This window comes from Rhinolophus hipposideros, assembly GCF_964194185.1.
Source record: "Rhinolophus hipposideros genome assembly, chromosome: 26".
In the NCBI taxonomy this organism is placed as follows: domain Eukaryota; kingdom Metazoa; phylum Chordata; class Mammalia; order Chiroptera; family Rhinolophidae; genus Rhinolophus; species Rhinolophus hipposideros.
This window is the reverse complement of record NC_138072.1, coordinates 877,992-899,873: the sequence shown is the minus strand read 5'-3', so window position 1 is coordinate 899,873 and position 21,882 is coordinate 877,992. Positions and strand designations below refer to the sequence as shown.

The window sequence follows — 21,882 nt, the reverse complement described above, 5'->3', positions numbered from 1 at the left end:
GGCTGGGTGAGTGGTGCTGACCCCTGTGGCTTGTGGTCTAAATGAGCAAAGGCCATTGTGTGCCACCTCAGGTGCCCCTCAGCTCTGCTTGCTGGGCAGCCCTTCCAGGCAGAGGGGACCCTGCTCAGGGGAGTTACAGGGCAGGGACCGAGTGACCCCTGTGTGTGGCTGCCCTCCTGGCTCTGCCGGCACACTGGGAGACGAGGCAGGTCTCCCGAGCGCTCACCTGTCCTCCTCTGGTGTCTGGCAGAGTCTGGGCCTTGGGAGCTGTGCTCTGGGCCTCACGGCTCACGGGGCTCTTTCTCTGAGATTGGGGTCAGTGGGGAGAGGAGAGGCCTCTCTCCTGCAGCCTGGCACCAGGGCCACGGGCAGCAGCCAGGCCTGGCCTCTCCTCTGTATGTGGTTCCCATACAAATGTGCTTCTCACAGGGTTGGGGAGGGGGTCCTGGCTTGGCCGCCCGGTACCGCAGGAGTGGGGGCCCCGCAGGAGTTTAGCTTGGCTCGGACAGACACTGGAGGAGCCAGCCGGACGGGGGAGCTGGCTCTGCTGGAGACACAGGCAGCTGATTCCTCTGCAGAGCTCTGGGATGAGATGGGCAGTAGGCTGGAGTTCTCGCTGATGCTGGAACTGCGGCCTGTTGTCCAGACGGTGAAGCTAAGGGCTAAGATGGACTCGCTCCTGGAGATGCTTGGCACTGGGCTCCATCCAGCAGTCTGACTCCTGGGCTGCTCTGGACTGTTGGGCCTGCCAGCAGCTCCCAGCTCTGCCCCTGCCCCCAGCCCACCCCCACCCCTCGTGGGAAGGTGGAGCTTACAGCTGTGTAGCCAGCCTGATGCGGCCTTAGCTCAGCGGGTGGTCTGGCTCTGCACCTCACAGCCCGTCTCGCGGAGAGTTCAGCCCTCCACATGCCAGGACATGCTGTTCCAGGCAGGGCACCAGCCCACACGCTGCAAGTGGCCAAGCCTCTGAGCTGCAGTCTTCAAACCCAGTCCAGAACCCCCAGACCTCTCCGTGCCCCAGCCCGGGAGCCCTGGACTTTGGGACCTGGGAAGTATGTGGACTTGTTGAGAGACATCTCCTCCATCTGCCTGGCTGGAAAAACCATCCCTGGAAAATCACTGGAGGACTTATGTGGAGAGAAAAAAATAATAATAAAGTGTGAGAAAGATGGAGCTGACAGGTCTGCTGGGAGATGTGGCCTCCTGGCCAGCTGCCTGGGGGGCTCCATAGGCTCCAGTTCCTTTCTCTGCAATGAGGCCTCCCCCCCAAGGCCCCACTTACTGCTGCCTCGCCCCATCCGTCAGCCCCAGGGCCTGTCTGGAATCTAAGCTCAGGAAGCCAGACCTCCAGGAAGCCTGGCCTACAGGGAGTGACTAGGGAGGGAAGTGAGGTGCGGCAGGGACTGTCCCCAAGGGGGCCTGGGCCTCGTGCCCTGTGATGGAGAACTCCAGGCTCCTGTCTGCTTTACAGGAGGGCACACTGCGTGCTGGGAACACCCCGGGGGCCGGCACAGGCTGCCTGGACTCCCGGCTGCTCAGCTTCCTGGGAGGTACTTACAACTGAGGCCTCCCGCCCCCTGTGATTTGTGGGGCAGTGTTAAGCTATTGATTTTCATTAATACTAAATCATTTCTCTTGGCTAATTAACATGGAACCATGGAGACTGACTGCGGAGCCGTTTATGTGGATCAAATCCCTGAAAAATGACAGTCTGCTCACACACCACAGCTGTGTTCAGCGGCTCTGGGACCCCGCCCTGAGCTCAGAACTCACTTCTGTGTCAGAGGCCAGAGGCTGGGAGAAGCAACCCCCAGAATAAGGAACCAGGAGGTCACCTTGGTTCTTAGCAGAGAGGATGGAGGTTAGACGTTTGAAAGAACTTCCAGAGAGATGGGTGAGGGATTCTGGGAGAAGTGTGGGAGGAGTGCAAGGCGCCTCCCTTCTATGGAGGTCACCTATGTCCTGCCTGTCTGTCTGGACTCGGCCAGAATGGGCATGGGGCTGGGCAACAGAGTGATGGAGTTTCTGTGGGCGAGCCAGGTCTGGGCAATGCAGCATTTGGCAGCTGTCCTGGGGAGGGGCTGGGCTGGGTAGGTGGCGTCTCGGCACCGGCTTGATTATTTACTGCAAATGCCGGAACTGCCATCACCTGAGATGCTCACGGCCAGTCCCATCTTTTGTCTGTCAGAGCAGGCTGCCCATGAGGCCAGGAAAATGAGTGGTCTGCAGTGTGAAGTCTAAAGGGCCCCTGGGGGTGTTCGCAGAGCCCTGGGCTCTGGGAACAAGGAGGATGAGCTGAGTGCCATCACCCGTGGACAGTCTCACTCCCCATTCTGAGCCAGGAGCCAGCCAGGCAGGCGCTGGGAGAACCCATCTCCTGCCAGGTCCAGGCCAGCTGACCCTGTGTCCTCTGCTTCCTGCCAATGCCCATGCCCACCCTGAAGTGACAACTGGCTGCCCACCCTGTCGTCCTCTGCCAAGGCCCAGGCCCAGCTGAAAGGCCCAAAGCCAGGGTCCACGGGCCAAGAGCTTGCAGCAGGGGGGCGACTTTCAGTCCCACCCACATCTCAGACCTCCCTCATCTGTCCTGAGAGACTGGAAGAAATGAGAGGCTGGATGAGAAGGAGAAACATTTAGTAAATGGCGGTTGCAGTCCTGCCCTCAGCCCTGGGAGCTGCCCCGTCCTGGGGTCGTATGTGGAGGGGAGGCCGTGTCTGTGTGTGTGGGGGGAAGGAACTGGACCAGGAGTCCCTCAGGCACCACCACTGCTCAGCGCTCTGGCTGGGGACAGGTTCCTTCCTCTCAGCCCAGGGACGTCCTCAGCTGCCCTGTCCCTCGTCCCCAGCTCCAGTGTGAGCTGTAAAAAGTCCATAACCACACGTTGAATGAAAGTTGTGTGGATCCCTTTCTTCAGGAAGCTTGGAGCACCTAAGATGGACAAGGGTGCGAGGAGCCGGAGGCCCTCTGGGGGTCTCTGGGCTGGGTGGGAACTGGGCCAAAGGACAGGGTCAGCAAGGGACAGGAAGACGGGCCGAAGCGAGAGGGGTGTGTGTGTGTGAGCATGTGTATGTGTGTCTGCGTGTGTCAGTGTGTGGACATGGGTGGGTGTGAGCGAGTGGATGTATGTCTGTGTGTGTGTGTGTTACTACATGTGTGGTATTTTTCTGAGGGTGCAGCAGCACAGGCCACCTGTTGGCTGTGACATCAGAGGACACAGCCCTGTTCCCGAGGTGGTTCTCCTCCAGGGAGCGGACAGGGCCTCCAACCAGAGTGGGGCCCCCACTGGGGCTCAGCTGTGGGAGGAACCGCTCCGGTTTTCCAGGACAGAGGACAGGGAGCAGCAAGTAGTGTAGAAAGCTCATGAGGACGCCCGTCTGTGGCATTTGGATCCCTGAAGGTCATTCTGTCGCCGTCCTACCTCTGAATGGGTCGTGCGGAAGCCGACCTTGGGCTGTTTGGAGGTCCCCTCCTCACCTCTTCCTAACCCATGCCGCGGTTAATTTGGGGAATCTGTTTGACTTTGTTTACCCACCCTGATCCAACCCTGTGCAAACTGGCTGTCCTATTCATGCTGAGACAGAAACTGGACGTGCAGGTTAGAGAATGAGACACTGTGCCGACGGCGGCCGCCTTATTCTGACTGGGATACGTGACAAAAGGTGCGCGTGGGAAATTTGGGTCAGACAGACGAGATGAGGCTGTGCTCATGGCCTGTTTGACTTCATAGTAAAAACCTTCCTTCAGTGGTTCTTATGGGCCCGGCACTGTCTGCAGTGATATTCCTATAATAACACGTAATCCTTAGGACAGCCCTGTGAGGAGGCATTATTATTGTCCCCGTTTTGGAGCTGAGGAAACAGGCCACGGGGGTTCAGTAACTTGCGTGGGACCACAGCTGGGAAGCAGCCAGTGCGAGCTAGATTTGCCTTGGGGGGCGGGGTGGGGGTGTCGATGGGGGGGCTCTGACTGGAGACCCGTATTCTAACCACCACGGAGCAGTGTCACCTCAGTGCTGGAGACCAGGGACACCCCAGTGCTCTAACATGAGTGACTTCCCTACTTCTCTCACCTCCCGAGAGGCCAGGTTTGCCTCCCTATTCGAAAGCTGCTGAACAAGGCACCAGGCAAGATGCCTGATTTGCCCCAATTCACTCAGCCCATGAGGGAACCATGGGACCCAGCACCCACGAGTCCCACCTCCCAGACTTTTCTTTTTCATTTTCGTTCTTTTTCTTTCTTCAAATGTTTACAAAGCACATCCAGCCTCTTGATGCTGCAGGAACCACGTTCTGACCTTTTGGAATGGGCCCCCTGACGCCTGTGGGCGACAAGCAGACGGGCCCCTCTACTGCGCCGCTGCAGGGAGCTGTCCCATCAGCACCACGGCCGCCGCGCGGGCGGGCGCCTCAAGGGCAGAAAGGGCAGCAGAGGGGGGTGGCCTGCAGCTCGAGGGGACTGCCCCTTCCGTGCCCGCCTTCCTTGCCCGCACCACACCCCGTCCCCTGTTCTTCAGGGAGCTGGAGCGTAAGCTCTCGCCTCCTTCTGAGCGGGAGGAAAATGTTTAGGGGTCCCGAACGCTTCCTGGCTCTGGGTTTGCAGAGCCCTGGGCCGGTGGCTTCCACTTGTCCTGGTGGAGCCTGGGCCAGATGACTCACTGGCTGGAAGGTCGGGGAGGCCTGGATGCAGGCTGTCGGGTCAGCAGCGAGCACTGGCCGGAGCCAGCCTGTCTGGGTCCCACCCAGGCTCTGCCACTGACTAGCTGTGTGAGCAGGAGCGAGCTCCTTGGCCTCTCTGTGCGTCGGTGTCCCTGCCTGTGCAGTGGGAATGACAATACTAGCACCACCTCGCAGGGCCACCGCAGGTGGAGAAAGGCAGAGCACACGGCCTGGTTCCTCAGCAAAGGCGCTGACACAGAACAAAGCCCCAGCGGTGAATGAGAGCCCACAGTCAGGGTGCAGGACCGAAGGTGTGGGCCGGGGAAGCCGCAGGGGCTCAGTGGTCTCAGGCCCTTCTCACGGGTGGTCCGCTGCTTAGCTCAGCTGCTCAGTGCGTGGCCCAGCTCTGTGCTGCCGGCCAGGGTCAGCTGCTCAGGGCCCACAGGCGCCTTTGAGCAGGCCCACACTCCTGGCCAGAGATGCGTGTAACGGAGCGTCAGTGGAGTGGCTGATGGAAGGAAGACGACCACGCGAACCTGCCCTCATCTCTGCTGGGGAAGGACTCTGACAACGGGTCCTGAGGCCAGGCTGAGGCGTGGTGTTCTCTTCTTGCCTTAACACGCCCCGTGTCTCCATCTGACTGTAGTTTCTAGATTTTATTGTACCCTTGTTTTACAGACCGGGCATGGGGAGTCAAGTAATTGACTCAAATTCTCATAGCTGGCATGCTGGGGCTGGGGACAGGGCAGGGTGCCCTGCGTGGGAGGCCGTGATTCAGTGTGTGGCCTGGTGGGTGGGCAGGGAGTGGCATGAGATACACGGGGAGGAAGTCGGGGTCAGGCCAGCCTCCGACATGGCCCTGTGGGTCTCGTTGGTGGGCAGCTGCTGGAGCGGTGGAGGCAAGCTGGTGTGGTTCCCTCAACACACATGGCTTTGTCATCCTGTCTGCTGCAGGAGGGGGTGGTGCTTCAGTTCATCCAATAATTGTGTCAAGTCATTAAAGGACAAATTAGAGGAAAGGAGGAGGGCTCATAGCATTCCTCTGTCTTGTGGAAATTATTCCATCTGTCAGGAACACAGTCCTATAAGCCCCAACGCTCACAGTCACTCAAGCTGTGGTTCTGTGAATCCACCAGTCTCGAGGGTCCTACTGATTTCTTACAGTCGAGCTTGTAAGCGGTCTGGAACCACAGAGTCAAGGTCAGGCGAAGGTCAGCAACAGCCATAAACCATATCGTGTGTTGCTGCCAGCTTTCTCCATGGCCCGAAAGGGGACATTGCCGTGGCCTCAGGTGGACCGGCCGTGCTCTCATGGGCTTTCCTCTGTCCAGATGTCCTTCATCTCTATTTCCACCCAGTGCCAGTTTACCCTTCAGGAGTCCACTGGAGCATTTTGTTCGCACATAAACGTTCGCCCCCATCATTCCCCTCGGGTACACTTCTACAGCTGGCACTGTTCCCACAGTAGTGTGTCACGGCCCTGCAGCCTGATGTCACAATTTCCTAAAAGATGATAAATTTCACGACAACAAATGATAACACTTAATTTGCGTCTCTTCAATTTTAATGAAGTCTTTTGTGCTTGTTATGTTTTATCTAATTATATTATTTTGTGAATTTCTTGGTCAAGTCTTTTGCTCTTTCTTCTATGGGGTCTGCTTTTTACTGATTTGGTCGAGTTCCTGGTATCTGAAGGTATTCACTCCTCGTCTCTCACATGGGTTGCAAGTATTTTTATAGTTTATTGATGGCTTGCACCTTTTGAAAGGGCTGTTTTGTCCACACAGAGATTTTAATGTTTATGCACTCAGATCTATCTGTGTTTTTCTTCATGATGTCTGCCTTTGATATGGTGCTTGTAAAGACCTTTCCCGGAACAAAATATGGAAACATTCATGCATGTGTTCTGCAAATTCTTTTATGGTTGCATTTTCTACATTTAACTCTTTCATCTGTCTGGACTTGGTTGCTCAAGTCTTTGTAAACTGCTTCAAATTCCCTTTGAAATGAAAGTGATTAACAGATCAATTTGTCCATTAATTAACGTGGTGGGAGAGGACGGTGGTTGAGGAGGCGCTGAAGATACAGGAGAGAGGTGTGATAATTGATGGACAGGAGTCTGGAAGGGAAGGGCCTGGGTGCCGGGGGCAGGGGTGCGCAGGGCGTCTGCCTGTGTCTAAAGGTGGGACACACAGTCTCTGAGACTAGAGGAATGGGTGGCAGAGGTCAGCTTTCTAGGTCAGAAGATGGGTCGGGAATGGGTGAGAGAGGAAGACTATGAGCCAGGTGCCCAAATGTCCAGTGACTGAGGGGTGGGGGCTTGTGGAGAAACCAGGAGAGATGGCATCTGTGCGGAGGGCCAGCGAATGGTACGAGCCAGATGGCAGGAACGGTGGCTGGTGTGGGGGTGAGGTGGGTATTTATAAGTTTTTGATTTGCAGGATTGTGATTGGCTGCCCCACCTTTGGGGCCAGTGGGGTCTGGAAGATTACACTCCCCTGGGGGAGAGCCAGGTGCCAGGTGATGTGGCACGTGGAAGGGAAGGGCAGAGAAAAGGCTGGGGCACAAGGCAGGTGGCTTACCACGCACATTCTAGAACCAGGAGAGACCTGAGAGGGAGGGGGCTGTCCTGCTGAATGGACAGGAGCGGAGTCAAGGGGAGTGAGTGAACCCCGTTTGTCCAGCGCATTAAACTCCCAAAGCACTTCCACCCACGTTTACATGTGGCCCTTACAGCCCCTTTCCAAGCGGAGGAAAGGGGGTTGCCCAGAGTCAGGCCGGGAGCCCAGGAGTCTGTTGCCGAGCCTGGTGCTGGGGCGTCGGTCCCCAAAAGCCACCGCTGGGCAGCAGGGGCCTGAAGCTGGGCCAGTGCCTAATGGTCTTCTCTCTCCTGTCTCTCCAGGGCAGCCTCACAGACCATGAACGGGATGGCCAATGTGAAATCTGCCAGCCGCGCCCATTATGTCTCCTCCATCCCGGTGCCACGAGCCGCCTCCCAGACCCGGATTCACACCCCAGGCGCCTCTCCCCAGCTGCGGCCCCGCCAGGCTGGCCTGGCCCTGAGCCCACAGCGAGCGGCCTCCCCGAGACTGGGCACGGCCGCGGGCCCGCCCAGAGGCTCCTCTCCTAAGACCTCCTGGGGCCGAGGCTCCCCGAAGGCTGTCGGGGCAGTAAGAGAGTCGGCCGAGGCTGCTGACAGCCTCCCCAGCTCCCCATGGAGCAGTCCCAGGGCAGCCCCCAAAGCAGCCATGTCCAGCCAGGCTGGGCCCAGAAGAGGAGGGGACGCACAGGGCTCCCAGGGAAGGAAGAAGGTGGCCCGGGAAGGGATTCCAGTCCGCCAGCCTCGGGGCAGGAGCCCGCCCCGGTCAAATTCCGGCTCTCATGGAGAAACCCACGTCCCAGGGGCTCCTGAAGGTCAGAAGGCTCCTGACTGCCCCGGAAAAGATCAGAGAGACAAAGGCCACAGAGCTTCCGGGGTGCCCAGGCTTTCGGAGCCTGAGGCAGGGGTGGCCTCAGGGACACCCTCCCCAGCCTGCATTCCCGTGCAGAGCACACGTCCGTCCCCAGCCCAGGGGACCATCAGCTTCTCCTCGGGCCATCAGCAGAGCCAGCCTGTCACAGCCACGGTGGCCCCCTTCCAGTACAGGTGAGTGGGGGACCCTGGGGCAAGCCCAAAGTGGGGAGCACCCTTGACCCTGAGTGGCTGGTGGGGACCAGAGGACCCAGAGTATGAATGGGAGAAGTTAGGCAGGGGAGGCCTACAGACTTGGGGGTTCGAGAGCTGATGGGATCGGGAACATATAAAGGGAACCGGATCCAAGCTCTGGTATTTCTCAACTCTCAGGACTCCAGAACAATCTGAGGCTCACAAGGAGGGTACCCCTAAAATGTCCATTTCCCCTGCTCTCTGGGAAGTAATGAGGTTGCATCAGGGTGCTGGGGAGCCTGAAGCAGTTAGATAGGTCGGTAGGTGGGTAGGTAGGTAAGTCAGTAGGTAGGTGGGTGGGTAGGTAGGTAGGTGGGTGGGTAGGTGGGTAGGTGGGTAGGTGGGTGGGTAGATAGGTGGGTCGGTGGGTAGGTAGGTGGGTAGGTAGGTAGGTGGGTGGGTGGGTAGGTGGGTAGGTGGGTGGGTAGATAGGTGAGTAGGAGGGTGGGTAGGTGGGTAAGTCAGTAGGTAAGTACGTAGGTGGGTAGGTGGGTGAGTAGGTGGGTGGGTGGGTAGGTGGGTAGGTGGGTGGGTGGGTAGGTGGGTAGGTAGGTAGGTAAGTCAGTAGGTAGGTGGGTGGGTAGGTGGGTAGGTGGGTGGGTGGGTAGGTGGGTAGGTGGGTGGGTAGATAGGTGGGTAGGTGGGTAGGTAGGTGGGTGGGTAGGTAGGTAGGTGGGTGGGTAGGTGGGTAGGTGGGTAGGTGGGTGGGTAGGTGGGTAGGTGGGTAGGTGGGTGGGTAGATAGGTGGGTCGGTGGGTAGGTAGGTGGGTAGGTGGGTAGGTAGGTAGGTGGGTGGGTGGGTAGGTGGGTAGGTGGGTGGGTAGATAGGTGAGTAGGAGGGTGGGTAGGTGGGTAAGTCAGTAGGTAAGTACGTAGGTGGGTAGGTGGGTGAGTAGGTGGGTGGGTGGGTAGGTGGGTAGGTGGGTGGGTGGGTAGGTGGGTAGGTAGGTAGTTAAGTCAGTAGGTAGGTGGGTGGGTAGGTGGGTAGGTGGGTGGGTGGGTAGGTGGGTAGGTGGGTGGGTAGATAGGTGGGTAGGTGGGTAGGTAGGTGGGTGGGTAGGTAGGTAGGTGGGTGGGTAGGTGGGTAGGTGGGTGGGTAGGTGGGTAGGTGGGTAGGTGGGTGGGTAGATAGGTGGGTCGGTGGGTAGGTAGGTGGGTAGGTGGGTAGGTAGGTAGGTGGGTGGGTGGGTAGGTGGGTGGGTAGATAGGTGAGTAGGAGGGTGGGTAGGTGGGTAAGTCAGTAGGTAAGTACGTAGGTGGGTAGGTGGGTGAGTAGGTGGGTGGGTGGGTAGGTGGGTAGGTGGGTGGGTGGGTAGGTGGGTAGGTAGGTAGGTAAGTCAGTAGGTAGGTGGGTGGGTAGGTGGGTAGGTGGGTAGGTAGGTAGGTGGGTGGGTAGGTGGGTAGGTGGGTGGGTAGATAGGTGGGTCGGTGGGTAGGTAGGTGGGTAGGTGGGTAGGTGGGTAGGTGGGTGGGTGGGTGGGTGGGTAGGTGGGTAGGTGGGTGGGTAGATAGGTGGGTCGGTGGGTAGGTAGGTGGGTAGGTGGGTAGGTAGGTAGGTGGGTGGGTGGGTAGGTGGGTAGGTGGGTGGGTAGATAGGTGAGTAGGAGGGTGGGTAGGTGGGTAAGTCAGTAGGTAAGTACGTAGGTGGGTAGGTGGGTGAGTAGGTGGGTGGGTGGGTAGGTGGGTAGGTGGGTGGGTGGGTAGGTGGGTAGGTAGGTAGGTAAGTCAGTAGGTAGGTGGGTGGGTAGGTGGGTAGGTGGGTGGGTGGGTAGGTGGGTAGGTGGGTGGGTAGATAGGTGGGTAGGTGGGTAGGTAGGTGGGTGGGTAGGTGGGTAAGTCAGTAGGTAAGTAGGTAGGTGGGCAGGTGGTGGGTAGGTGGGTAAGTCAGTAGGTAAGTAGGTAGGTGGGCAGGTGGTGGGTAGGTGGGTAGGTCAGTAGGTAAGTAGGTAGGTGGGCAGGTGGTGGGTAGGTGGGTAGGTCAGTAGGTAAGTAGGTAGGTGGGCAGGTGGTGGGTAGGTGGGTAGGTCAGTAGGTAAGTAGGTAGGTGGGCAGGTGGTGGGTAGGTGGGTAGGTCAGTAGGTAAGTAGGTAGGTGGGCAGGTGGTGGGTAGGTGGGTAGGTCAGTAGGTAAGTAGGTAGGTGGGCAGGTGGTGGGTAGGTGGGTAGGTCAGTAGGTAAGTAGGTAGGTGGGCAGGTGGTGGGTAGGTGGGTAGGTCAGTAGGTAAGTAGGTAGGTGGGCAGGTGGTGGGTAGGTGGGTAGGTCAGTAGGTAAGTAGGTAGGTGGGCAGGTGGTGGGTAGGTGGGTAGGTCAGTAGGTAAGTAGGTAGGTGGGCAGGTGGTGGGTAGGTGGGTAGGTCAGTAGGTAAGTAGGTAGGTGGGCAGGTGGTGGGTAGGTGGGTAGGTCAGTAGGTAAGTAGGTAGGTGGGCAGGTGGTGGGTAGGTGGGTAGGTCAGTAGGTAAGTAGGTAGGTGGGCAGGTGGTGGGTAGGTGGGTAGGTCAGTAGGTAAGTAGGTAGGTGGGCAGGTGGTGGGTAGGTGGGTAGGTCAGTAGGTAAGTAGGTAGGTGGGCAGGTGGTGGGTAGGTGGGTAGGTCAGTAGGTAAGTAGGTAGGTGGGCAGGTGGTGGGTAGGTGGGTAGGTCAGTAGGTAAGTAGGTAGGTGGGCAGGTGGTGGGTAGGTGGGTAGGTCAGTAGGTAAGTAGGTAGGTGGGCAGGTGGTGGGTAGGTGGGTAGGTCAGTAGGTAAGTAGGTAGGTGGGCAGGTGGTGGGTAGGTGGGTAGGTCAGTAGGTAAGTAGGTAGGTGGGTAGGTCAGTAGGTAAGTAGGTAGGTGGGCAGGTGGTGGGTAGGTGGGTAGGTCAGTAGGTAAGTAGGTAGGTGGGCAGGTGGTGGGTAGGTGGGTAGGTCAGTAGGTAAGTAGGTAGGTGGGCAGGTGGTGGGTAGGTGGGTAAGTCAGTAGGTAAGTAGGTAGGTGGGCAGGTGGTGGGTAGGTGGGTAGGTCAGTAGGTAAGTAGGTAGGTGGGCAGGTGGTGGGTAGGTGGGTAGGTCAGTAGGTAAGTAGGTAGGTGGGCAGGTGGTGGGTAGGTGGGTAAGTCAGTAGGTAAGTAGGTAGGTGGGCAGGTGGTGGGTAGGTGGGTAGGTCAGTAGGTAAGTAGGTAGGTGGGCAGGTGGTGGGTAGGTGGGTAGGTCAGTAGGTAAGTAGGTAGGTGGGCAGGTGGTGGGTAGGTGGGTAGGTCAGTAGGTAAGTAGGTAGGTGGGCAGGTGGTGGGTAGGTGGGTAAGTCAGTAGGTAAGTAGGTAGGTGGGCAGGTGGTGGGTAGGTGGGTAAGTCAGTAGGTAAGTAGGCAGGTCAGTAAGCAGGTCGTCTGCCCAGCTCATCTGGGACACTCACCTCACTGCACTGTCGTGGGCTCTGGCCCTGAGTCCCTTCCTGCTTGGCCTGCCCTAATGCCTCTGTCTGTCTGTGTGTCTGTCTGCCTGTTCGTCTGTTGCTGCCTCTCCCTCCACTTACCACGTTGCCTTGTACATACCGGTTTCTGTGCCTGGCATACTAAGGATAGTACGTAATGCTTCTTAAATGGTCATATGGGGCAGCCACCATTGGACGTCAGTGTGGTCAGCAAGCAGGTCTCTCCGGCTTCCTTCAGACGGGGCGAGTTGAGTGCCTAGCAAAACAGACCCTTCAGTCAACTATGCTTCTCCAATAAAAATAGAACTCTTTACTTAATGACCACATTAAGTAAACTAAATTTTCGTTACTGAGTATTCCACAGTCTAGAAACGCTCCAATGCAAATTAAGTACCTTCCTGACTTCCTGGGCTTTTCCAATGCAAATGGAAGATAAACGCTCACATTTTGAGTAGAAAAGCTTGTCCGTTCCCTGGACACTGGGGCCGCTGGGGCATCACAGCGCCTGGGGAGGGGTGGGAACCACGGGGAGCCTGAACTTCCAGGAGAAGCGACAGTGTCACTGGGTGTCTGGGAAATCGGGCCCCGGGGTCCAGGACAAGGACGTTAGTAGGCCCACACTAGGTTCTCTGCATTCGGGACTCACCGAGAGTCGTCCGTTACGGACACCCCATTTTAAAAGAACCCTGACGCACAGAAACACCTTTAAAGAAACACTGCACATTGATGAGGAATCCAACAAAGGTGTCATAAGAATGACTAAAGCACCACCAAACCAGTATTACAAGAAATGCAAAAGTAGAAGAAAAACATATGGTTAATAAACGGCAATAGCTACATATCTATCAACAATTGCTTTAAATGTGAATGGATTAAATGCTCCAATCAAAGGACATAGGGTGGCTGAATGGATAAGGAAACAAGACCTTTACACATGCTGCCTACATGAGACTCACTTCAGGTCGAAAGACACACACAGATGGAAAGTAAAGGGATGGGAAAAAGTATTTCATGAAGATGGAAACAAACAAACATAAAGAAAGCTGGGGTAGTAATACTTATATTGGACAAAATAGACTTTAAAGCAAAGGTTATAACAAGAGACAAAGAAGGACCGGTCATCCTACTTCTGGGTATTTATCTAAAGAAACCCAAAATGCTACTTCAAAAAGCTGTATACACCCCTATGTTCACTGCTGCCCTATTTACAGCAGATATAGAAGCAACCTAAGAGCGCATCAATGGACGACTGGATAAAGGTGTGGCTCGTATCTACAATGGGTATTACTCGGCCATTAAAAAGAATGGAATCTTGCTATTTGCAACAACGTGGATGGACCTAGCGGATATTATGCTGAGTGCAATATGTCAGACAGAGAAAGACAAATACCGTATGATCTTACTTATATGTGCAATCTAGAGAATAGAATAAATGAGCAAACAAAACAGAAACAGGCTCATAGATACAGAGAACAAACTGATGGTTGCCAGATGGGACGCGGTTTGGGGACAGGGTGAAAAAGGTGAAGGGAGTAAGAAGTACGATTGTCATTATAAAAATAGTCACGGGGATGTAAAGCAAAGCGTAGGGAATATAGGCAATCATATTGTAATAACTATGTATAGTGCCAGGCGGGTTCTAGTCTTATTGGGGCAGTCACTTCTTAAATTGTATAAACATCTAACGACTATGCTGTACACCTGAAACTAATATAATATTGACTGTCAACTGTAGTTGAAAAATAAAAAAATATTTAAAAAACTAAAGAAGATTAAAGGAACTGCGCTATTTGCTTTGGAGAAGGAAAGCTTGGAGAGGGCCTGAGAGCTGTTTTCAGATATTTGAAGCGCTGTCGTGTTGTGAGATGAGTTAGGTTTACTTGGTGCAGCTCCAAGGACCGGAGTCGCTGTCATGGTGGCCAGAAGTTAGCTTGAGACAGATGGTCCGAAGGACCCACGAGGCCGCGAGCTTCCGGTCACTGCGAGAACCCTGCCGACTCCAGGACCAGAGGACGTCTGACCCGGCGTCTCTGCCTCCCAAGCCTGTCTTCTGACTGCCCAGTGAGCACACTGGGTCCTGGTCCCAAGAAGCAGCCCTGTGTCCCCGTGACCCGCGCACCGCAGGTTCTCGAGGAAGTAAGGACGTGGGGCGCACCTCCCCCGGCAGTCTTCCCGTGTGGTTAGCAAACGCTTCACGGTGACTCGTCTACTCCTGCCTGACGCCCTCTATGTGGAGTTCGGTCTTTGGGAAAGGGTGTCAGGCATTAAACGGGGTGTTCCATCCTCTACCCTGCAGGCCCCCAGCCACATCTGGAAGCTGACCTTTTCCAGCAAGGTCAGAACGTCTTCCTCTGAACATTTCAGTGCGGCCGACAGCGCCACTCAGCAGACACTGGAACCTCAGAGGGGGCTCCTTTCAGGCCCGGGTTAGGGTCACATGTCGGGTCATGGTTTGGGCAAGGACCAAGGATGCCCAAGGTGCTGCAGGCAGGGGCGGGAGCCCATAGAGCCTGCGGGGCCTGGAGCTGCTGCCATGGGCAGCTCTGCCAACGGCCAGGTTGGGCCACCCCGTGAGTTCCAAGCCAAGGAGGTGCCATCTGCTCCCTCGAAGCCACAGACATCCTGCTTTCGTGGAAGTCTGCTCCGCATCCCAGCACCTGGGCAGAATGTCAGCTGCTCCCCGCCCGTCCCCATTCTGGCGTCTCCAGCCTGGTCATCCTGACCTGATTCTCCAGGAAGCGTGTCTGTCAGCCACCTTTTCCCGGCCCACCTCCTGTCAAGGGTCTGGCACAGTCCTTCCCGGGACCTCCTGCCTCTCCTCTGACCTCTGACCCAGCCACCGTCCCCCTCTGGATACTCTTCTCCTTGGACGCAGAGAGGCGTGAATGCCCCTCGGTCGGGACCCACGAAACCTTCAGCTTCGTGCCCTCTGCTGTCCTGGAAAACAGCCGGCAGCATCACTAGCACTGGCGCTGCCCTTTCTAGGTGTGTTTCTCCCTGGCAGCTCTCGCCTCCCTCCCTCTGCTGGCTGCCTGCGGATCGGCTTCAACGGGGAGGGTCCAGACCATGGAGTCAGGGCTGCCGGGTTGCTGGTTTTGTTCTGTCGGGTTCAACCTCCAGCCAACTTCCAGCACAGACGCTACTGTCCACTCAGGCTGGGCAGGGAGGGCGGCGTGGAGGCAGGACGACATAAAAGGGCAGAGCCCACTGAGGCTGAGAGGCGCAGGCCGCCTTCTCGGAGCCCCGGCCCATCTGCCCAACTCCCTCCCGCCCTTGTGTCACCACAGTGGCCGTGACACCCGCGGCAGCAAACCAGGCCTGTTTCGAATACCGGTTATGCCCACGTGGCCTGCGTCCAGCTGTGCTTACTCTTTACGTGCGTGCTGTCAGTCAGTGAACCACTCACACGTCACACAGAATTCTCTCTCCCTGGTGGACTGTCCTCGTACTTGCTCACCAGCACATTGCCTCTCTCACTTCAGACACTCAGAGCTATGCTCATTTCTTCCAAGAAGCCAACCTTAGACTGTCAAACTGATGTGGACCTCACAGAGGTCACAGTGTCCACCCCACGATGGCAGTGAGACCCCGAGCGGGGAGAGGTCTGCTCTGCATTGCACAGCGAGTTCATAGCAGAGCTGAGCCCAGAGCCCCAGCCATCCAGGTGCTGAAGATGGAAAACTGGAGGGAGGCCTCTCAGGAGCACTGGAGACTCGCAGGACCCCCCCAGAGCCCTCCTAGGACCAGCGCCTGCCCCCTTCAGCCCTGCCCTGACCCCCAGCCCCCAGCCCTGCTCTCCCCTCCTGCTCAGATGCCAAAGCGCCATTTAGCTGGAGCCGGACAGGATGGGGCGGCCAGCTCCCAGAGCCCAGGGTAATTGCCTGTAATGAAAGCTCCCAGCCTTTGTTCCCGGGAGGGAGGGAGGGAGCGGCTGCCCAGAGGTCTGTGTGCTTGGGAGCTGGTGCCCAGGACCCCACCCTTCCTTCCTGCTGCCACCACTGGCCCAGCCCGGACGTATCCTCCTGGGAGTTGCTGGCTGAGCTGGGCCTACCCCTCCTTCTCCCGATCTGCTTAGGCCAGGAGGCCTGTGTGTCCCCTCAGCTCTCACAGGAGTCAGTGACCTCAGCTCAGGGGGAGTCTCCCTGCGTGTGTGCACGGGGCTCTAATCTGTGCACAGCCCGGGGGCAGTGATCGGGCCTGAGATCCCATGCCCTGCAGGCGATGCCCGTTCATGGGATTGGGGCGACTGGCCTCAGGCGTCTGTGCCCGTGGGGGGTCCCCTCATGCTCCCCACCCCAGCTTTCCCCTCAGGTTTGCTGCCTCCTGGCATGCACATACTCTGTGCCCATCAGGGAGGCCTGGGCAGACGGGTGCAGGCAGAGGGGAAGCACCCAGCTCTGCGGGGTTTCCTCAGCCCCAGGCAGGGGTTCCGAGGCCACGTGTGACCGCCCAGCCTTCTCTGTCCCGCAGGTTGCAGACAGACCAGGAGCCCGGCCCACTCCCCCAGGCCAGCTGGGCCGTGGACGGCTACTCTGGCCCCCATGGCAGGACGGAGGACAGCTTATCCTGCATGGGTAAGTGGTCCCGGGGGTGGACTTGCTCCTGGGGAGGGGACGCCACTGCCCACCTGATGACCAGGTCCGCCTGTCACTACCGGGTATCAGCTGTGATTGCACTTTGAGCTGTGGCCATTCTTGGTTCAACCCAGAGCTGGTCCTTGAGGTGCAGGAATACTTCAAGCTCAGGGTAGCAGAGAGGCCAGTGGGTGCTGTGTTTTCCCCGCGCTCAGGTTGCGGGAGCCTGCGAGGCCATGACAGTGTACGTTGGGAGAGTGACAGCCCAGAGCCAGGTTCCGAGCCAAGCCCCGATGACCAGTGAAGGTGCTGGGGGCCAGGCCTTCAGGCCACAACCACCCGGCCAGCTGCCTGGCGTCTGCTTCCTCTGCCAGGACCACCTTTCCTATGGCATCTGAGGCCTAGCAGATCACGTGACGTGGATAGTTCTGTCAACAGCCTCAGGAACGGTGTGAGACTCACCCGAAAACAGTGATGTCCTGTAAGGGCACCGTGTCCTCAGGCTGGTGCCTGGCCCATGGCAGGTCTCTGAATGAATGAATGGTGGATGCGTGCGTGTGCCTACCGTAGAATTTACCGTAGCTTCTAAACTCTTAGCCGGCCGTGGGGTGTGTGCTGCTTTTCTTGCAGCATTACAGACGTGTCTGGAGGACAGCGGTGAAATGCACCAGAGGTCTGTGACACTCCACACTGCAGGGAGCAGCTCTGTCCTCTCGTTCCACAGACAAAGGGACACTTGTACTAGGAAAGACATGAACTTGCTTTTGGCAAACCCGAGATGGTCACAGCTTCAGGTCAGTGCCCTGCTCCAGGGGACAACTCTGGGCAGGGAAAACAGCCTGACCCAGATGGCACTGGCCACTGCTGGTGTGCCACCTGCCTTGTCCACTGCTGGGCAGGCAGCCGCGTGTCCCTCCATCCTTTGGAGCCATCTTCGGGCCTGGTCTCCAGCTGGGACTTCGAGCCACGGTGACCGGGAAACACAGCAGCCACAGTCACTTTTCCCTGGCAAGCTGTGGGGAGGAAGGCTGCAGGGTGGGGACTGGGCATCGAAACAGGGAACCACCGCCTCCCACAATAAGTAGACACGCAGGGGACACGGGGCATGGCAGGGGACAAAAGGAAACCAAATTTCACTGGCACTGAAAGACCATCAGATTAGAATGTGGTAACCAGGAAACTATGTCTCTATTTTTACACTTGCAGTTTTGTGAGTGTAATGGCTTCCTTATGTGTGCGCCACATGGCTTGAGCTGGCAATGCATGCCACCTAACGGGGCTTGCGTCCGTAATTGTCATCCGATGAGTCAGAGAGCAGACCTCTCATGTGTGCTGCAGACAGGCGTTAGGAACCCCCCGGCTTGTCAGCTGCAAGACCACCCTCCCTCACCTGGATCTGAGAGTGCGGGTCACGCCATGGGGCAGAGTGCGGGAACCGGGGAGGTGGCTTCCTCAAGGCCCCTGGGGACGGGGGCAGGTTCACATGCTGCCTCTGCTCTGGCCCTGGTCAGGCCGTGTGGTGACCCATCGGGGCGAAGGATACGCCCCGCCCTCTGACCAGTGAGATGGGGCGGTTTGGGGTCTGCTCGTGCTTTGTAGGGTGCCTGTAGTCTTCTGAACTTGGAGAAAACAGAGGTGAGAGGAAGAGAGGAGACAATGAAGGCTTCCATTTAAGCCCTGCTCCCTCTACCCCTGAACTTCACTAAGGGCATGATATTCATTCATTCATTCATTCATTCATTCAGTCAGTCAATCACCAAACCGTCACTGGGTGTCTGCCTTGTGCCAGCACCTTGCTAGACACTGGGATAAAAGATGAGTAAGACTGACCTGCCCTCAAGGAGTTCAGTGTCGGGGTTCATCCGGCTGCTCTAGAGAATCTGTTGGTCCCCCCAAACCTACCCAGTGACCGCCCTTGTCAGAACTGACAGGGCAGCACTGGGCGCCCTGGGCTTATTCCCCCACTTTGGAGACGGAGAATGGGGTGCTTTGGAGAGTTCTGTGTCATAGACTGATACCGATGTTATTCACAGAGCCCGCTCAGTTATTTCACAACTATTGGTCATGTCATTTCTGTGTCACTTTGTGGACATGGGGCCAGGTCTGCTTTCTTCTGTAGCTCAGACATCCCCCGCTGGTCTGTGAGCTCATCTCGGCCTCTGCACCGACTCTCCCCAGCCCCGCTGGTTGTACTGGTCGCTCCTGCTACCCCCTGGGTGCCAGCAGTGCAAAGCAGTGCACAGGCCACCGTCAGATCTCCATTTGGGAAGCCCAAGGAAGCCAGGGTGGACACGTTGGCGTGGTGTGCCCACAGGTGTGAGGCCATGTACGGAGGGACCGGGACACAGACCGGTAATGAAGGGACTTGCCTCATCGTAACATGTGTCGGGGGAACCGCCGCTTCCCTGCCTTGCAGAGAGCAGAGGCCGTGTGGAGTGTGCCTCGGGCGGTAGTCGTCTGCTTTCCTCCCGCTTTCTTCTCCCTTGTTCAGCGGACTGCATCTTTAAGCCACAGTTCAGTTTCTGGCGTCTTGTGGATTTTGGGGGGGTGCCTATGTCTCCATTCTGAGAAGCCTGTGTCCCGGGGAGCGTCTGGGCTTGTGGGGAGCTCCGGGAGCGTCAGGCCAAACCCCAGTATCCCCGCTGCAAACAGCTCGCGATCAAAGAGCACAGGAAGCCAAAGAGCTAACAAAATTGACGCCAAAATGGCCGCATTTTCCACGGGGAGCGGTGCGGCTCGGAAGGGAACCATGACTCCTTCAAGATGGCCTAATTCGTTAGCAGGTGACCCCTGCCTTCTGGCGCCCCAAATGCTAAATGACCAAACGGCAACAATGATCTTCATTTATAGAACACTCCCTCGCCCGAGCAAGCCCCAGGACGTCACCTGTGTGGTTTAATGCTGAGTTCCCACCACCATCTTCCTGCCCTCGGGGAACCTTGGGCTCAGCTGAGCCTGGTTTCCCAGCCATCCGTGGAGAGAACCACATTCCAGGGTGGTGGCTTTGTGTGATCTCAGGACCTGTCCCTATTGCGGGACCCTCAGAGCGTCAGGTAGTTACCCAGGGAGCTGTGGGGCAGCCAGAAATCTCAGCCACGGGAGGAGGAAGGAACCTGATCTGTTTGTGAAACGCACCACTGTCCCTCGTGACCAGGACACAGAAACCTCCCCTCAAGTGTCACCCTGAAGACCTGGCCTGGCAGGTCCTTGCCCCGCCCCTGGGCACAGGGCGGCCAGTCCTGTGGGTAACTTGCAAAGCCCAGGGCAGGTGGGAGCTGGCAGGGGCTTCAGTGCCAGGAGTGGCTGCCCCACGCCACCCACATCCGAGGCTTTAGGCCCTCCCTTGGGCTCCACTGAACGGGCAGAGACTGGAGCAGAGTGGTTCCCCCACCGCTGAGGTAAGAGGATTAGGGTCCCCGCTGAGAGACTTCCCCCACAAGGAGGCTGCCCAGCAGGGTTTACACAGAAGGAGCCCTCGGTAGAGGCCATTGGAGAGAGTCAGGTGACAAGGACACAATGACCAGGAAAATGAAGTGCTGGGAATGACCCCCAGGCGTAACACTGGTCCTTCCGAGAGCCCTGCAAGGCGGAAGGAATCAAACCCTCCTTCCTGTGTGTGGCTGGCGGGCGGGGGAGCTGGAGATCATCAAAGGGGCAGAGCAGACGGAGGGTCCCAGAGTCTGGGCGAGGGGAGGCCAGAGAAAGGCTAGGTTGTGCCTTCCTCAAGATCCTGCCACCTCCACCAGGGCTGGCGAAACAAATGGGTGTGTTCTGTGTGAGGATGGAGGCGGGCAGATGGTGCAGGGGAGGCACTCCGCCCCCTGGCAGTGGGGGGAGAGCGGACCTAACATGCAGGGCGATTGGGGGGCAGGAGCAGGACGAGCTCACTGCGCCCTTCCTGCTGAGAACCTGGTCTCCATGGAGGCAGGAAGGGGCACAGAGGCCCGTGGGATGGGGCTGGGCCACAGGGACGTCCTCCTGGAGCGCGCCGCTCCACCCGCCCCGCCAGTGAATGTTCTTATTTGCACAGCCGTTTTTACACGCCAAGTAATTGCCAGTGATTATTCTATTAAAATTCATTGTGGTATGAACTCATGGCCTACCCCCGCTAAGTTCCGCGCCTCCTTTAGAATCCTAACAAAAACTCGAATAAAGCGCCCAGGTGCCCATGAGTGCAGCCCGTGAATGTCTTTCCCTCCAGGCGGGAGGAAGGCCAGGTTCTGTCCCCAGCTGGCTCAGGGTCAGGTGGGGAAAGGCTCTCCTCATGTGCCGTTGTCTGCTCGGAACCATGCGTCTCCACAGACACGTGGACGTGTTCACAACACAAGACGTACGTCTGACGGTTGGCTTATGGACCTTCTGAATCCAGCCTGAACTGGTTCAGAAGCCCCGCTCTGCCATGGTGACGTCCGTCATGGCAGTCCTGGCCAGAAACCTCAGGTTGGGACCTTGTGTGTTTCCGCATCAGGTTTTTGGGTTTCCTTGGCCCACGTTGAGGTAACAGGATTCATCACAAGTGGGTCAGTGTTGAGTAAGATTCGCTTTGAGGTTCCACTTAGCATTGTGACTCAGTGACCTTACAGTGACCAACTCTGCGTGGACGTGGAGGGTCGGATTTGACACTAGGTGTGGCCATCTGGGCAGTTTGCGTGTCACCACCCACCACGTAGGCACACCCGCAGCACACAGCGCACTCTGCCCTCCTCTTCCCTGCCTGGGGTTCCCCATCACATGCCTGCAGTTACCATGACAACCGCTCTGGGCTGGTCCAGGTGTAAGGAGGTGCACCTGGGTGGTGCAGAGGTCCTCTGGGCCCAGTGTGCAGTGGAGCCCCCAGCAGGTGTGTGGGACAGTTGCCATGGCAACACACGCCAAGCACATATGGGAGACCTCTAGGCTCCTTATCCTGGCGTCTTTATTAGCTTGAGGAACAGGGGGATCTGATTTTAAATGAGTGTCGTTTCACACAGAGTCCCCTAGATGTGGTGTTTTCCTCCTGCGGTAAAATCCATAAGCAGAGGGATTAGGTTCTCCACCCCCCCACTTCCGCCTAGTTTCTGACCCGCCGAAGTGCAGAGAATATAAGTATTCCCTTACGGCCATCCAGCAAGGCAAGAAGAGAGCCAGCACCCCAAGACTCCAGAATAGGGAAGTGCCCGGGGATCCTAGGCTTGTCAGGACTGCCGGGGCCCTGGGAGTGACGAGGACCCCAGGACAGAGGAGACCGCAGGCTGTGCCCAGAGGAGAGGTCCCACACGCCTGTCCCCAGCCCCGGATCCTGTGGGTCCGTCTCAGTGTGACAGTGAGGTGCAGAGCCTTGCAAACCCTGGGGCAGTGCGGCCTCAGCAGGACAGGCTGGGGGGGCGCCTGCCCACGTACACTCCCCCTCCAGGACCCGTCCTCCTCTCTCTGCTTGGGAGTTCCACACTTGTTGGGGTCACAGGCAGTTGTTAAGCCAGCCCCCGAAACAGCTGCCTGGTGACCGCATGGTCAAGGGGAGTCAGATTCTGACCCCGCCAGCAGCCTGCTGGGGGAACATGGGCGT

General features: G+C 57.5%; 1 protein-coding gene across 5 annotated transcripts in view; it reads left to right on the top strand.

The window, feature by feature from the left end:
• Window positions 1-21,882, top strand: part of NAV1 (neuron navigator 1) — a gene marked incomplete at its 5' end in the record, with an annotated part of 179,078 nt that overhangs the window by 40,338 nt on the left and 116,858 nt on the right. For all 5 annotated transcript variants that reach the window (XM_081038912.1, XM_081038911.1, XM_081038909.1 and 2 more), the window contains 2 exons: window positions 7,558-8,301; window positions 16,234-16,337. In XM_081038912.1, coding sequence (XP_080895038.1) covers window positions 7,574-8,301; window positions 16,234-16,337 — 832 coding nt within the window. The remainder of the gene's footprint in view (window positions 1-7,557; window positions 8,302-16,233; window positions 16,338-21,882) is intronic.